Source organism: Simochromis diagramma, unplaced genomic scaffold (genome assembly GCF_900408965.1).
Source record: "Simochromis diagramma unplaced genomic scaffold, fSimDia1.1 OVJJ01000816.1, whole genome shotgun sequence".
NCBI classification, from domain to species: domain Eukaryota; kingdom Metazoa; phylum Chordata; class Actinopteri; order Cichliformes; family Cichlidae; genus Simochromis; species Simochromis diagramma.
Window position 1 is genome coordinate 1,705,014 of NW_024386908.1, and position 18,172 is coordinate 1,723,185.

Sequence of the window (18,172 nt, forward strand, 5' to 3'; positions counted from 1 at the left end):
GAGCAGCACTCTCTCAGTGTCTTCATTTCCGAAAAAAAGTTTCGCTTTGTACCCCTGCGGTGAACAGGAAGTAGTTCAGCGTTGTATTCTTATGGCAATATTTCGCTGCATATGTGTTTGTGAGTACAATAGCCAGAAATAGTTACAACTATACCCGGTCTCCCCTGTTTCTGGCATTTGTAGCTTTCGAGCTCTTTTAAAGTAGTGGATGCAAAATGTAATGCAAACTATTTACATGTCTCTGCTGTTAAATAGTACAGATATTTTCTCAGCAATACAATTAGTACTTGCATGGTATGGTCTCAAACACAAAGAGTGAAATGATGCAATTAACCCCATAGTCTGGGTTAGTTGTAACATGTCCTGTAACACAATGACATAAGGGTACTGACAAAATCTTAATATTTAATCATTTTTATTCAACACCTTAATGCACGCACACACACACAGCTTCAGTGATCCCTTGCTCTGCTATGTAGCAGCAGGGAATCACCACTCAGGGGAAGAAAATGTAGTTGTGCACCAGCATCTTCATTAGTACAGGTGTGGGGGGTTTTAAAACATATTTATAGGATATAAATATTATTTATAAGTCCCAACGTGTGAGTATCAAAGTGCTGCTCTGAATATTTTCTGTTAAATATTTTGGCGGAGGTGTGGTAAATGGCTCCACTGCAGGGGAGCCATTTCAGTGACACCGGGCCTGGAGGGAGAGGTGTGTGTGTGTGTGTGTGTGTGTGTGTGTGTGTGTGTGTGTGTGTGTGTGTGTGTGTGTGTGTGTGTGTGTGTGTGTGGAGTCGGCCGGAAAGCTGCTCCGCAGTGGTGGTGAAAGATGGTGTGAGGACAAATCTCTGTTCACAAATCTCAAACATGAAAAGTGTTAAGTGTCGCGAATATGGTTACAATATAAAATCATAATTAATGATAAACAGAATGCCATAAACAGCCCGTTCACTCAAAAATACACAGAATATTTGAACATGCAAACAATTTAAAAAAAAAAAGTTTTAAGTAAGGCGTAAGTGCTTCTGTAATGCACGGCTGGGTTGTTGATGAACAGTGGCATGTGACTCGTGGTCGTGGTCTAGTTGACCACAAGTGCAGCGTCGTCACATTTCCTGATCCAACAGACTCAAGTGAATCAGTTCTCCATTTGTGTCCAGCATTATGAGAACTGTCCTCTCTCTTGTTAAAAAGAATATTTTCACAATGGTATATGTGTATTTATGCCCCTGAAGTCTTTTTTTCTGTATGTATGAATATCCAGGAACAAAAAAGAGGCACAATTACAGTAGTTCCCTTTCCCTCAACACAGAGTAAGATGACGTTTAAGTTTTAAATCAATAAAAAAAACATTAGCTGAAAACTAGATTTCGACACTAAAGCTGATTTCCGGAAGCTAATAACAACCCTCTTTAATTGTGACACAATATAAAATAATCTCCACCAAGGTGTTCTCAATAAATGCTGCCATACAGTGTGTTTGGGTCCCATAAATATGCATCACTTCTCCTTTAGTCCTCTCCAGTTTTTCTGAAACCTCTAAAAGGACCCTTACTGGATTCAGACGCCTTGGTCGGGAGTCAGACCCCCAACCTGAAGTTGCAAAGGCGTGTAGTGTTGTGCTGCATGTGCTGCCAGACACTCATGGAGTGCAGTTAGTTTCTTTAGCCAGTAGGCATGAATCGTGTCAGGGTCTGGTGATGTCCTTCTTCCATATGCTGTTCGAGTATTGCTCCAACTCAAGGCTTGGGATGGATGCTGTTCTCATATTGTTCCGACACAAACCTTGTTAATCTAGATGATGTCCGAGCTGATATAGCTTCAGTTTTGTCTCTCTTGCTCATATCCCAGTAGTAGCATGTGGGACCTAGGCTGGAAAGTGTACTGGATACACATGCCCTGGCGCATTATCTTTGCCGTTCCCAGGACTACGCTCTTCTGGACAGAGATCTCTGATATCACTCCTGGGATCTGCTGGAGCCACTGGCTCAATTTGGGGGTAGCTGCCCCGATGCTGCAGTTATCACACTAGTACTGTTGCCTTCACCCTCCACATCTTCTCAAGCTCCCCCCTCAGCCCTTGATATTTCTCGGGCTTCTAGAGTTCCTTTTTGCTGATGTTGCTATCATTGGGTATAGCTGGGGGGAAACTTTAGGGGGATTTAGATAAAGGGGAGAGAGTAATTGAAAACGTATTTATTTAGTTATTTATTTATAAGTAAATAAGGTGGAAAAACACTAAACACTCACTCAGATCATGATACATGCCATCCAAAGCCCCCAACACACATCTGCGTCATCCACGCATCTATTCCAGTAGAGGAAGCAGGAAGGGCCCAGATGGGTTTCCCATAGCTAAGGGGTGAGAGTCCCAGAGGACCAGAGGTAGTCGACCCCGCTAGAGGCTGGCTGCCCTGGTCCGAGAACAGGGTCAAAGGGCCACAGGTGCCCAAGAACCACCCGGCAGAGCCCCTCCCATCAAGGAGGTCCTAGCCACCCCAAGCAACCAAGGGAGTGGGTCAGTGACCACACCAGAACATCCAGCTCCCCCCCGAAACCAGCAGCAAACTGGGAGGGTGCCCCAAAAACTGCCTGTAGCCCCTCATCCCGGGCAGGGTGTGTGAAACAGGTGTAGGGATTCCCCTTTATAAACTCAGAACCTTTGTTATGACTTGTGGCCACCAGAGGCCGCTGTCCTCCCTAGGAGGGCGCTCATACAGGACTAGCTGAAGTAGCATTTTATGAAAGCAGACAGACATAATGTATCACACAAGAAAGTTTTTTTCTGTTTTTACAATGACGACCCAAACTAATAGTAAAACAATGCTTTGGTTGTTGCAAATTAAGAGTTTTAACAAGCAGCAGTACACTGAGTCAACCCTCTGTGGGTCAATAACATCCACAGCAAAGTGAGGATAATTTCATTGTTTTCTTAATGTTCTGCTGTGGATCAAAGTGTCTGATGGACTGATGTTAGCTAACATGCGGCTGGTGTCACGGCTGTTCAGGCAGGACTTAAATGCAGGACTCAGAGCTGTGCATGTAAAGGGAGGTTTATTTACAACAACACCAAGTGAAATATATACACATATGTACATATTTAAGCGCCTTGAGGTGACTTTTGTTGTGATTTGGCGCTATATAAATAAAATTGAATTGAATTGAATTACAGTGATGAAGGGACACGGGCCCCAGGAAATCTAGGGGAAGGTCCAGGGCAATGGTCCACGTCCACAGTCCTCTTCACACTGTCTGTGACTCACTCGTACTCAATCCACTCCCACGCTGAAACTCACTGACACTCATCCAAGCAGGGTCCACATGAAACAGGCAGGGATCCTGAGAATCGTTAGGAAAAATCAGGAATCACGATGAGACTCGGAGATTCACAAAGAGAGCTGGGACTACACTAACGAAGGTAAGCACAACAACCCAGCAATGAACAACAGTCCGCCGTGGCTTTAAGTAGTGGCAGAGCAATCATGCAGCAGGTGAGTGATGATGAGCAGTCGTGGAGATTGAGGCAGGGACCAGGAGGAGGAATGAAGAGGGAGAGAAAACATCCAAAACAAACGGAGCTCTAGAGAGGACCGGAGGATCAGGACACCTGGTGTGGTCTTCTGCTGCTGTAGCCCATTTACTTTGTGTTGTGCACTTAGAGCTGCTCTTCTGCACACCTTGATGGTAACAAATGGTTCCTGTTGCCTCACTATTGGCTCAAAGCCGTCTGACCATTCTCCACTGACCTTTGGCATCAGGAAGGTATTTTCCCCCAGGAAAATACAGCTCACTGGATATCTCAACTTCTTTATACCATTTTCTGTAAACCACAGAGATCATTGTTCTGGAAAATCCAAGCAGAATCAGCCTGTCTGGCATCAACAGCCACGACACATTCTATCATCTTTCTTCACCATCGTGATGCTCAGTTTGACCTGAACAGGCACACATAATAAACTGGCTGCTGGATGTATGCAGCGTGACTCTACTGGACAATACAGTTTTGGTGCCATGTTCTCAGACTGTATATATTTTCTTTGTATGTTTTCTGCTGCATATAGTTTCACGAGTATCATTTTGCTTTTCTCAGTTTAATGATTTATATTGTCTAAAGTTTTAAATAACTCCACATTTTTGTCTAAGGAGCTTGGAAAGAAAAGCATCTGGACTGTTTTAAGTTGCTTGAAACTGGCTGAACCTTCACAGACAAACTCCCCACTTTGTTTTTGTGTCCGAACACGTTTTAGTCCACTGTACATTTCTGTGGTGCTCTTTTTAAAGTCAGCCAGGGTTTAATAAAAGTGAAAAAGTGTCTGTGTTTACATGTCATAGCACATTTAAGTTGTGCGTGTCATTTGCCTAAATGCCGCCAAAACACTGGAAAAAAATCTAACATAGACGGTTTGGAAGAATATCGTTTAACTTTTTGAGATCTTTGAAATCTTTAGGGGGTTTGGCGAAATGAGAGAGGAACTGGAAAATAGTGGAATTTCCCTTTAGAATCTCGAAGCCTGTGTTATCGCTCCCCGCCACCAGAGGCCGCTGTCCCCCTCGTTGTGCTCATGCAGCGGCACGCAGCATCAGCCCGGTCAGAGGCAGCAGAGTGTCGGGAACTCCAGCAGCTCTTCTCTATATATTTCCACTGAGGCTCTGTTTTTGGGATTCATTCATCCCCGTCAGAGCTGCTGCTCAGTCCGCACGGACAGGATCTCCTCTTCCATCCACCCGTCCATCCACCTATCCGTGTTCACCTCCCCCTCTGCCCAGAGGTGCGCAGCGTCCGCATCTGCACCTCAGAAGGTCAGACACATTATTTTCGATCATCGGACCTGTCAACTTTTTTCTTTCTTGTTTCCCTCTCTTTCCCCCCATTTCTGTCCTCTTGATTTCATCACCGGAGGAATTACTACTGAATTCAGCGGTCACCGGTGAGTCGCCCTGCCGGTGTTTTCTCGTGAGGCGAAATCCCCGCAATATAGAGGCGTGGAAGCGATCAGACTTGTGGTCAGGCCAAGAGGTCTGATATATTAGCAGCTGAGGGAATCCTTTTAAGGAAGCTCGTGTTTCCTGAGGTGAGGTTGAGTCTCATGGGGGGAAAGTCTATCCTAAGTGTTGCTGGGATTGCTTTAAATTAACCTTAACCATAGCTTAATCTAATTTAGTCTGTGGTCTTAATGACGTGTTGCAAGTTGGAAAAGTCTTGCAAGTCAGTTATTTAGGAAATTAAAATGGAGCAATGAAAGAGAAAGCCAGAATCCAGTTTTGTAATACAACCAAAAGAGTTCGGTCTTTATGAATATGCAGTTTCGTGTTACTCTGCTGCTTGATCTCCCTTCTCCTTCTCCATTCGCATTCATGGGCAGCCCCGAGTACTGCAGAACAGGCCAAATCTTTATGGGATTTAGGGTCCTGTCGCCCAGCACTGGTGCCTGCCAAACTGGGCAGAAGAAGAGGGGCAAGGAAATGCTGAGTGGCTTTGATATACTGCTTATGCACTGAATTTCAATCAATTCAATCTGGACTGAAGGCCAGATAAGAATAATAATTAATTAATAAATAGTAATAATAATTATATTAATAATAATGAAAAATAATATGCATGTACTCATTATAATCATGATATTTAAAACAGAGATAAATGTTGCTATATTGTGTTTATAATAGCTTAAATAAGTGTATAATAGTCCTTTTTGTAAACAGAGCTGTGAAGCACTACAGTCTCTGCCTTCTGATGAAGCATTGTAACTGGTGCACTTACTAAAAAAACACAAGTACAACTGACATACTCTCAGTTTTTGCTACTTAATATCCCTTGAACGTGTTAACCTATAAGAAAAAAAATCACTGCAACTAGTTACAATGCACTTTAATGTTAACACTAATGCATAGATAACAGCAGCACATCATTAACATATTATATAAATTAGTATGATGTCCAGGATGGGGCCATTCTGCATGGTATCGAGTTCAATGTTAAAGTTGCTCCTAAGGAAATCTCAGAGTACACACTGACTTGTTAACAGGTCAAATGAGGCCAAACTTATTTACTTTAACTTGAATGAAATTTATTAGAAGAGTTGTGAAGAGTTCTGCTTTTATACTGAGCCACTCCTTCTTCTATTTATGTATCAGGATGATGATCATGTGACAGATACCTGTCACCCCTGGTTGGTGTTCCAGTGTCACCATATGGTAGAAATTTTTGGAATTTTTTTGTATAACATTAAAGCCTGGTCTGGATCGTTACTGAAAATCTAGCGTCTTTTTTCGGCTTTTACTTAACTAAAAATATAATTTAAACGTTTTCTTAGAGTCAGGGCATTGCAGAAGTATTTTCCCCACTAGTTTCCCTCCAGAGGCTGCGCACCATTTCACTGTATATTCTGATGACAGGCCTGCGGTTTGCCGTCTTTCTATAGCCTGTGGTGCAGCAGGTCTCCTCCCTTGGTTTGGAGCACTGAGGTCTGTAATCTCAGTCAACCACAGCACCACCACCCAGATTCATTTCTCAGGGTAAAAATTACAAAAAGGCCAGCTGGGCACACAGTGGAAAAAAATATATACACGTGCCCAGTTTGACAGTCTGGATGAAGTCCCTGCAGAGCAGAGGTCCACGTGTCAAAATAAGCACACTGCTGCATCCTGGACAGAGGGCATCGAGTCCATCAATCATCAGTCTTTGTATTTCTCTGTTAAAGTTTTTGCCTCTCCTGAAAGTAAACAAGAACAGCTTCACAGAAACACTGACAGCACTGGCTATGTAGCCAATTATGGAAAAGTTTATTAAGACACAGTCTGATGAGGCATCACAGGATTTGCTTTCTAATCTTGTAGTCATTTCTAATCACATGCTGTAGTTAGTGCTGACTGTGTTTAACCTTTGCCGTACACAGCGAGTTTGTCTTTCGCCTCTTTTATGTTGATTTGTTAAGAATGTTCTAATTAACGTTGAAACTCAATTTAAAGGAATGTTGTAGAAAATACAGAAATTCACTTATTTAGTCTCCTGATGGGAGTTAGCTGAGATCGCTCATTTGTACCTATGAAGTCTGGACACCCTTAGCTTAGCTTAGCTTAAAAACAGTCTGGTGCTGTGAATTCCTAAAGCATTGCCGTTACCATGTGTTGCTCAAAAACTGTCTGAGAATGAAGTCATCCCACCCAGCCAAAAAAAGCAAAGAAAAAAGACCCTTTTCTGTAATAAACTAGATGTATAAAATGGACGTAGTTCCTGTGATGCGTCAACGGTAGCATTTTGGCTAGTTAAGACCAGCGGTCCCCAACCTTTTTTGCACCACGGGTCAGTTTAATGTTAGACAATATTTTCACAGACCGGCCTTTAAGGTGTTACGGAGCCCCGCAGGGGACATGGGAGAAAAAAAAAATTAAGACGGACTTTTGCAAGATCTCGCAAAACAAACTCGGGATCTCGCAAAAGTTTTAGCCACATTCTTCGGAGGCCGCCAGCTCGAAGCCGACCGGGAGATCGAGGCACGATGTGCCGGGAAAGCGGTGTTCCTCCCGGCTGTAGTAGGTCTCGACCTCCCGTTAGCTTCGACATGGTGGGTGTCAGATCTCCGAAAACGTCGGAGCACTTTTGCAAATTTGTGATGTCTTGTAAACCGAGCAGGTATCTGATGTTTACACAACTACATTCACACCTCAAAATATCTTAAAAGTGTATTTTGTGACCCAGAAAGAGTAATATTACAACTAAGTAGCTGCCGCCATTGTTGGAATGTTGCGAGATCTCACAAAAGTCCGTCTTAATTTTTTTTTCTTCCATGTCCCCTGCGGGGCTCCGTAAGGTGTCGCAGATAAATACAACAAAATAAAATGATACGACCAAGACAAAAACTGTGGTATTTTGTAAATATAATAATAAACACGAATTCACTGTGTAATTGTGTAACTATTAGCAGTGTCCTCCTAAAATCCGGGAAAAGACCCAGGGAAACCGAGTTAACGATAAAAACCCTGAAAATCATAAATTTCACACCCCAGCCTCAACTCTTGCGGGCTGGTACCAAACCACTCACGGACCGGCCCGATGGGTTGGGGACTGCTGGTTAAGACTAGCAACACCAGCAGAAATGCATTCGTAAGCCGTATATATGCGACAAACAGACATGCATGTCTGCTAACAGTACAGAACTTTATCGCTCAAGTATGTGTACACACACAATTGGGCTCAGGTTACTTCTTTGCTCTCAATGTACACTGCACAATAGGCAACAGACAATACTGACAATAGCAACATGGCACAAATAATAACACACTGGAAGCCTGGCAGATATAATGAACTGCCAGGGGACATTTCTGCCCAGCCAGGTTTGGGTAGCACAGGGTGGCTGATCTGGAAATCTGTGTACGACCGTGGTCAAGAATTCCAGATGGTGGAGGGAAGGCCTGGCAGGCGCTCACTGGCTGTAGCTGCCTGTCAGTCAAAGTAAACACATCCGTAACTCTTGTATTCAGATGGATGAATTTCTCACAGAGGGCAAATACCTCAAGGAACTGAATTTTTGGCACTTCTAGTTGAACCAAAGATCATTTTTATTAACTTTAGAAAAAGTTGGGCCAAGCAGTTTTCACTAGTCTTTACAGCATGCTAGTTAAGCTAGACTACAGTCACGGTAAAGACTCACTTGTTGAAGTAAATCCTGAGATCTTTCTTTCCCTCTTCTTTTTTTCCCCATCTCCAGATTCAAGCAGTGATTTGTTATCCAACAACAGTATCAGACTTCAGCTAGCCAGGTTTTTATCAGGTTTTTTTTTTTTTTTTATAAAGAGCAGAAGAAAAAGAGGAGGCTCCATATTTACAAGAGACAACATGCAAATGCACCTTTGTTAGCGCTGGACGAGTGCAGTGCTAAGGTCAGCCAAGCTAGTCACAGCTTGTCTTATCTCTGTACCGCATGCAGGTGAGATGAAGTTGATAGTGATTACCACGTTTGACACATAAAGGTGGCAAACACACAGGCCGTGGTCTTTCAGAATGTGAGAAAAATTGCTCTTTAAAATGCATCCCTGCTTTACTTGTAGTGCTTATCCTGGCTCATAGTTGTTGTTTTTTTTTCCTTTCTCTGGCTGATCCTATGTTTCTTTGACCTTGGATCCATGCTGAAACACCATATCATTTGTTTTTGTCTTGGCAGCCACTGGAATTTGTTCTCTGTCAGAAAAAAGCTCTACATGCGTTGAGTAAAATAGAGAGACACCTCAGCTTCACTAAAGCAGATCATCCTGTGACTTCATTGCATGACTGAGGTGTGTGCGTGTGCGTGTGTGTGTACATACATGTATGTGTTTGGATGAAGGATGGAGCAGGTGTGGAGGCCATAAAAGGCAAAACAGGAAGACGAATGGCCGAGTCGATAGGGAGACACGTCTCTGTGCTTCTCTTCTTCCTCTCAGTGGTGATTCCCTGCTGCTGCGTGGGAGAGCAAGGGATCACTGCAGCAGTGTGTGTGTGCGTGCGCGTGTGTGTGTGTGTGTGTGTCTGTGTGTGTGTGTGTGTGTGTGTGTGTGGTTACAGCAATGTGTGCGAGATGGGAAACAGAGGGAGAGCAAACACGAGCGTAAAAGTGAGAAACAAGGCAGAAAAAGAAGTGCTGTAACAGCCATACATATTCCCTTCATGTCCTGTTTACATTCGACTGAAGACTTTTCCTTTAGCATCTACTGTCAGTGTAAACACTGTGCGTGGAGCTAAAAGAGAAGCTTTTATCTCCCTTTAGAGCGCTGTTGTTATGGATGTTACTAATTCTTATAGCTAGCATTTGATGGAGTTGAATAAGCATTTTAGAAGACAGAGGGTGTGTTTTACAGAAGTAGCAGCAGGTCTGGTGCACAGCTAACTCCAGTATCAGTAGATACTCATGTCCCCTCAAGCAAACTGTCCAGACTTTTATAATGCAGGTGTTAGATAGACACCAATAACAAAACAGATTAGATAGCTCAGATTAGATTAGTGAATGTCCGTCTCTCTATGTTAGCTCTTTCAAAGACTGGCGACCTGTCCACAGTGTACCCTACCTCTCACCCTGGAAGCGTTGGAATGACCAAAATATAATATCCCAGAGGTGTTCTGTTGAATTTGGGTCAGAAAGACTTGGGGGTTCGTCAGTGGTGTCACTTCCTTTATCCTCTAGGACAGGGGGGACAACTCCAGGCCTCAAGGGCCGGTGTCCTGCAGGTTTTAATTATCACCCTTGATCAACACACCTGAATCAAATATTAGTTCGTTACCAGGCCTCTGGAGAACTTCAAGACATGCTGAAGATGTCATTTAGCAATTTGAATCAGCTGTATCTGATTAACCCCCAAGGAGGCCATTTACGTGAAAAGGGAAAGACCATCTCTGAATCGAGGAGGGGCCTAAGGGTACATCTTTCGCCATCTTACAATGCTGTGATTGCAGCCATTCCCCAACTCTCTGTGAATGGGACTCCTGGCCATTGATCAGTGGTTGTTGATCAATGGTCATGAGAATTTGCATAATTAAGATTAAAGGAACTGACCTCCCAGCCCATTGTTCCTTCAGTGGGCTGGTTTCAGTCATTATGCAAATGTCCTGTTTATAAGATTGAAACCTGCAGTCAGCTGAGACTGAAGACGTCACTTGGATGATGACGAAACGTTTCTCCCACAAAACGCTACGTCCAGATGAACAGAATCAACTTTTGGAGATTTACTTACCTGGATGATTGAGAATGCATCAAGATGAATCAGCTGTACTGGATCAAGGACACATTTAAAACCTGCAGGACCCCGGCACTCGAGGCCTGGAGTTGCCTACCTCTGCTCTAGGAACACGAAGCTGGGCATTGTTGCGCACCACGAGGAATCCAGGACCCACTGCACCGGCATGGGCTCTGACAACGGGCCCAAGAGTTTTATTCTGATAACTAATGGCAGCCATTGCGCTGCAGGGTGTGGTTGCACAGCATGTAGAGGTTTGTGAGTCTCTCCATGGGAAAAATGTCGGTGTTTGAGCGGTATATTATGGTACACAGCAAACTAAGGAAGCAAGGAGTCTGTAAACAGACAGCAGTTGTTTTTGGTTGTTAGTATAATTTCATATCTGATGGCTCCATATCATAGTGTTTACCTAATATGCAAAAGATCCCTGCTGCGAGATCAGGATGGGACTGTAAAAAGTCTCCCAACTTAAATATGTGGAACTATGTAAAACCCTGTGATCAACAGCCAAAATAAGTTTCTAGTGTTATTTCATATCTGGTATTCTACAGAGCTTGTTTAACAGGTGGGATCTAAGTGCCGTTTGATTGTGATTACACTGATAAGCGTACGTGCTGTCAGTTTCACAAAAAAAACCTCGGTTAGATCGCTCGTCTTCAATGCCATGTTTTTGCTTCCTACTGCGTCGGATAGACAGAGGAGAGAGACTGTGGTTCCACCATTTACTATACATAGGACGACCACGTTATCAACATAGATGGCAAAACAGATGGATGTTGCTACAGTGGTGTCACCCACTGGTTTGTCAAATGTGGCAGTTTCATTCATTCTAAGCACTCAGGAAATAAAGGTTGCATCACCGAGGCAGTGATATTAATATTGGTTGGAGATGTAATGACACATTTCAAACTTGAACAGTGGGAGAATGCCACTCAGGGTTAAACTCAGTGATTCATCTTTGTCCTCGAAACTGCCAAACACCACAAACTTAGCTGGGAGGACAGAACACAACGTCATTATTGCTATTACAGCAGCGGTTTTGCTCACTGCTTTGACTGTGCTGTTTGGTTATCGGAGCCACATCAGCAATGACCGAAACAAATATTTAAAGATGCTGGCAGCTGCCGTGACACCACCCGCCGAGTAGGAGACGTAGACAGATGATCAATCTCCACTTGGGTCACACAGAGCGGCACACTGTCACACCATATATAGACATATGTGTGTTGCTATGAAGGGGAAAAGGTTAGTTTAAAACATATGTGTGTGTTTAAGCGTCTGCCTGGAGTAAAGGAGAAGAAAACTGGATGCTGGCCACTTAATAATTTCAGCCAGTGTGAAGTTGGGTGTGTGTCAGTGCCAGCAACATATTAACCAAGCACAGCTTTTATTTAACTGGGCACACGAACGTGTGATCCGGTTTCAGCTTTCTCTCATTTTCCTGCTGTAGTTCATTTCAGCCAACAAAGAGCGAGAAGTCCAGACGGATCGTCTGTGCTTCATGTAATGTACACAACGGTGACTGACGATAAATCTGTTCAAAAACTTGGCTGACAAACTTCAGCACGCTATCAATGGCTGTCTTAATTATTGAACGGCAAAGTTATGTGGTGTTAAATTAGAGTGTACATTTAAAAATAATTCACAGAACAAATTACTGTTGTCTCTTGACATCTGCCTGTTCAACATCATTCTGTTGTAGATTTGCTGCTCTGCTTGGGATCATTGTCGTATTGCATGATCCGGGGTTTAGCTGTTGGCCACACATTTGACTCTCGTATACTTGGTGTACGGAGGAGTTCGTGGGTGGCTCGGGGACTGCAAGGTGCCCAGGTCTTGTAGGTGCAGAACAAGCTCAAATCATCACCCCTCCACCACCGTGCTGGACACCTGGCATGAGATCTTTGTGTTTCTTGCTAATTGTGGAGCTGTGCAATATTATTACAGTACCTTGTAGTACCATATCACCCTATTAGAGCACTTCGCTCTCGCTCTGCAGGCCTACTTGTTGTTCCTAGAGTATTTAAAAGTAGAATGGGAGGCAGAGCCTTCAGTTTTCAGGCCCCTCTTCTGTGGAACCAGCTTCCAGTTTGGATTCAGGAGACAGACACTATCTCTACTTTTAAGATTAGGCTTCAAACTTTCCTTTTTGCTAAAGCATATAGTTAGGGCTGGACCAGGTGACCCTGAATCCTCCCTTAGTTATGCTGCAATAGACGTAGGCTGCCGGGGGATTCCCATGATGCATTGAGTTTTTCCTTTCCAGTCACCTTTCTCACTCACTATGTGTTAACAGACCTCTCTGCATTGAATCATATCTGTTATTAACCTCTGTCTCTCTTCCACAACATGTCTTTATCCTGTCTTCCTTCTCTCACCCCAACCGGTCGCAGCAGATGGCCCCGCCCCTCCCTGAGCCTGGTTCTGCCGGAGGTTTCTTCCTGTTAAAAGGGAGTTTTTCCTTCCCACTGTTGCCAAAGTGCTGCTCATAGGGGGTCATATGATTGTTGGGTTTTTCTCTGTTTGTATTATTGTAGCATCTACCTTACAATATAAAGCGCCTTGAGGTGATTGTTGCTGTGATTTGACGCTGTATAAATAAAATTGAATTGAATTATTGCCACTTTAGTTTCATGTGTCCAAACGCCACTGACCCATAAGTCTTATGATTTGTTCAGATCGAAGTTTGCAAACTAAGCTGTGTTGACATGTTCTGACCCTATGTTCCGTAAAACCTTCCAAAAAAGCCACACTTGCTCAGTGTTTTTCTAATTCTACTGTCATGGACTTTAACATTCAGCATGCTGACTGAGGCCCGTAGAGTCTGAGATGTAGCTCTTGGCTTATTACACTTTCTCTGAGCATGGCACAGTCTGACCTTTGAGTAACTGGGGAGACTGTCACTTGCCAGAGTTTTTTCACCTCATGTTGTATCAAAGCTGACTAACACACAGCAGGATTAACTGAGGCGTCACTCCTCCTGATCACTGGCATCAGGTGACTGTGAGAGCTGGAGATCTTGGTTCCTACAGCAAGCCAAGATCTTACTTTGAGTATCATTGCACGGGTGGCAGGTATACAGAAATAGTGATTACTTCAGCGTCCATGTGTTGAAGTGTCCAAAGACCGACAGGCTGAAAAATAAAGTTAGCCCCTTCCCACCTACTGCACCTTTAACTGTGGCTTGCGGTTGACAAGCTGCACCTCTGCACTGCAGCACATTAGAATAAAGGATTTGCAAACAGATAATGTCAACAACTTTGCTTCCTAAGTAGATTTGTGACTAAGCTGTATGTTTTTCTGCACACATCGTCGCTAAACTGCAGCGCAGTGAGAAAAAAATGAAAATTATCTTTAGCTGCAGCTGCCCAGCCAAACACAGCATGACTCCCCACATAGACCTGGGGTGTTACATTCTCTCTGTCAGCACTGGTGCTAATGGGAAACGCACCAGTCTCCAGCTAGTTTGTCCCAGGATTGCTGTGAAGTCATCAAGCTAAGATTTGAATTAAAGCCTTGTCAGTATCTGTTTGTTCTCAGGTTAAAGGTCCGAGTGGAATCCAGGAGAAAAACAGAGTGATCAGGCCAGAAGTTTAGAGTCAATTACCAGGAGAGACAGCGCCACAGCTGCTTGTTTTCTTATTAAACAGACGGGCGTGTGGCTGTTTCATCTGGCTGTACTGGTGTTTTCTTTTGAATGGATGATTTCAGATCTCGGTGTTCTCCCCCACTCTCTCCTGTCTTTTTCACTTCACATTTTTCATGCACCAACTAAAAAACCATAGCCTGGGTAGATCAACAGCCTAAAAAAAGATGGACATGACTGTCCAACATTCACTTCACTATGTTGTTGGAAATGGAAAACTCACTGATTTGTGGGTTTGTGATTTGTATCGGTTCTCTCCTGTGGAGGTACAGTGAGAGCTGTGTGAGGGCCATCACCTTCAGATGATTAAAGCTCCATAGACAGATGACAGCTGCAGGAAGGTTGCAGTGTGCATTTCATCCTCAGTGACTGCTGATGGATTAACAAAGTGTTTTAAAGCTGGTATCTCCTTTCCTGGTATTCTCCTTTTTTTCACTTTCACTTTGACTTTTGAATTCAGCCCTCTCTCTGCATGTTGATCGTTTTCATTTCCATCAAACGATGTGGCATCTTTTCATTTCTAACACATTACAAAGTCCATATCAGTGTAGAAATCTGGCATGATTCTTTTCCACTGAGAGCTGACATGTTTCCACATCGTTTCATTCATTTCTTGAGTAAGTGAATCAGCCTTTCTACTGATATTTTCTTTAACCTGTACACAATGAACTCATTTTTAGACTGAACCTGATCCTTTCAGTACCAAAAATTGCAAAAAAAAAAGAGGAAGAAAGAAAATGCTTTGGTCCTGAATTTGTGGCCATCTTCTTAAAAGAGCTGCTAGCATCACAATCTTCATGTTATCTATGCAACCTTGTCCACATAAAATCAGGTTTTTATATTTATTTGCAAGTAGTGATGTGACACTGACGTATGAATTATTTCATTTTATTTGCTAAAAGTATTTATTTCCTTTTCATCACATTCAGTCATAGTCTGCTACTTCTGCTTGCTTCCTTGAACACTTTCTCTGTGACTCACTTCTGATGGTGGAAATGTTTTGTGAATGTTTCGTGGAGCTAAACGTAGACGCATTACCTCGTCTCCTCAGACGCTGCTTCCTGGATGGAGGATGTTTGGGGCTGACCTCGGAGATCACTGACTGGCTCGCTGAGCTTCTCTCGTCACAGCTGCTGTCATGGCCAAAAGCCCGGAGGTGAAGCTGGCCGTCTTTGGCAGAGCCGGGGTGGGAAAGTCAGGTAAACATCAGTGTGTGCTTGTGTGTGTTTGTGTACATTAGAGCTCTAACAAAGGACTGTTTTACTGTGCGCACACTTTTAGTTCTTCGAGTGGCTCAAACTAATATATTAAACAACTTCACCATAGGACTAGGTGCATAAATGTGGTTTTTGTTCCCAATCTCCTTCCGCCTCATTAATGTTGCCATATTGTGTCTTCATAGTTTGTGCTTTCCAGTGTTTTCCCTCCATCGTCCCTTCAGGATTTTTATGCTTGCTATAAAAATCATACTGACTTTGTTTGCATTGTCACCAATGCAGTAGGTGGTTGTTATCGGTCTGGCTTAAAAGCCTTCATTCCCGCAGATAAGTAAGTTGAGTCATTATCATCTGGTTTCAGCTTTCCTCCATAAGCTGCAGCCACTCACGCTCAGCTGGCACCGTGTACGTTTTCTCTGCAATAAAACAGACCATGTGTTTCCCGTTGGCGGCAAATCAAGCCTGATTGCTTCTATGTAGCAATCAGATGTTAGAAAACAGGCCTTGGCGGGATCTCCTCTGTGTTAAAGGAGGCCATTAAAATGTCGTTGGAGGTCAATTCAAGTGCTGCACTGAGAAGTATAACGACTGAGAGGCTCATAGCCTCCAGAGTGAGGATGATGGCATCTGACGTAAGTCTGGGTTCTTCTTCACAACATACCTTGAAGCTTGAATCTGCTGCTTCTTTCCATGAACTAAAGAGTGTGATGTTGGTGCTGGAAGCTCATCATTTCATCAAGTTTTTATCCCCCCCTGCAAAAAAATATATATATCAGGGAGCTGACATCTGCCCGTGTCAATCACACTGCTGCAGTTCCCGTCTTTTACTGCGACTTTCTGTTTTAACTTCTGGAAATAAGATTAGTGTTCCGGCTTCTGTCTTTAATGTATGAACATGTCACTGCTCATTTTCTCTAAGAAAAAAACAAAACAAAAAGCACCTCACTGATAACTTTTCCAACAGCTGCAAACGGTTACTGCTGATTATTTCCTGCAGTGTTTCACACGTATTTTGACCGTCACACAACTGTCAAAATACGTGTGAAAAAGCTGATGGAAACAGATAAAATAGTACAAAAAAAAAATTTCACAGCAGTTTGTGAAATGCTTGCAAGATGTAATATATTGAGTCCTGTGCCTGGACAGAAAGCCATGACCATGCAATCTTTATGTCCCAATGAATCGCAAGTCACAGCTGTCCCTGTGCTTTCAGACAGGAGTTTCAATAGAAACTGCCTTCAGACACTCAGGACTTACATGTATTTATATTTTTACTCATTAGAACCTAAGTGGTACAGGCACAAAAATGTGTCTTTTAGTTTTAAAACTAAAGTTGTCCAAACTTTAAAGAAAAAAAAACTCTTTATTTGTAGCAATTTTGTGATTATTTCTTGCCTTGCCATAAGACTAGGCTGCAAACTCTGCAGCCATGCTAACACATCTGTGTTTGGAACAAACAGTGGCTCAAATGAGGCTGGTCAGTGACCCCCTTGCAACCTCGGCTTGCTAGAGAAAAATCCATATTCCCTGAATAGTTGGCGAGTGGTTGCTGGAGGTTTCCTCCAATGCACCAAAACCTCCCTGTATTTGCTTTCGTCAGCAGATTGCAACAGTTACGTCTGCAACCTCCATGCAATTTCCAGGTGGAGGAAATTGGAGCATTTAGCTTTATGAATGTTGAGAACAATCACCTGCAGAGAAAATGTTGGGCCTTAACACTGCAACCAACACAAAGAGAAAACACTGGGGCTTGGGTGCAACTTTAACTTTGTAGGCAAACTTTCTGTTTCCAGTTTGCGTTGCATTTTTCAAACTTTCTGCTTGGTGAGCTGAGCCTGTTTTTGATTCAGCACCATATACCTCTTTACACTCTACTGGCTACCAGCAACCTCATGCCAGCCAGTTGCAGAGTACACTTAGTAACCCTAGTAACCACAGGTCACTAACCAGGCTCTAGACCTATCGAATGGGGTTTAAAAACCAGTTCCACAGCTACCTCCAACAACCTTTAGCAACTTGTCAGAGGACACACATTGTTCCTCAGCGACCAGAGGTTGTTCTCTGGCTGATTAGTCTCTGGGCCTCACATGCCTCATGGTTTCTATTTACACTGATTCTTATTGAGTGGGTTAGCATTTGTCATTTGTACTAAAATCAAAGTGCAGTTGATGGTGTATTGCAGATAGTTTTTTTTTTTTTCATGTTTCAAATGTTTTTAATTTGTTGCACATAAAACCTGCAGTCAGCTGAGAACAACATACATCATGTCATTCTGGCCAGTCAGTGGTTTACTCAAGATATCAGTACAACTGCAGCTCATTATAACTCTGAAAGAGAAGTCACAGCTCACTGAAGTCAGCTGGTTTCATCCTTTCAGACAGAGTGTCTGTGAAAAACTTCTCAAGGAGTCTGATAAGGGGAATATTTCAGCGAGGACTGAGCTATAGAACTTTCTCACAGGCCTTTTCCAGAGTTTTGGTGGAGTGCTCGTCTCCTAAGTTGTTGTCTAAAGTGTAGAAGAACAGAAAATTGTAACAAGCTTGAGAACAATGAGACTGATGCTCCTTCTTCTGGTGACAAAGCAACTTGCTCAATGAAAGGT

The 18,172-nt window shown here is 43.2% G+C and overlaps 1 protein-coding gene across 3 annotated transcripts in view; it reads left to right on the forward strand.

Annotated features, from left to right (window-relative positions):
• Positions 1 to 4,593: 4,593 nt before the first annotated feature.
• The window catches only part of rerg (RAS-like, estrogen-regulated, growth inhibitor), a 48,152-nt gene continuing 34,573 nt past the window's right edge, over positions 4,594 to 18,172 (forward strand). Inside the window, exons 1-2 of one of the 3 annotated variants that reach the window (XM_040035974.1) lie at positions 4,594 to 4,803; positions 15,405 to 15,552. In XM_040035974.1, the coding sequence (XP_039891908.1) occupies positions 15,492 to 15,552 (61 nt within the window). In that variant the 5' untranslated portion in view covers positions 4,594 to 4,803; positions 15,405 to 15,491. The other 2 variants (XM_040035975.1, XM_040035976.1) reach the window with 2 other exon arrangements.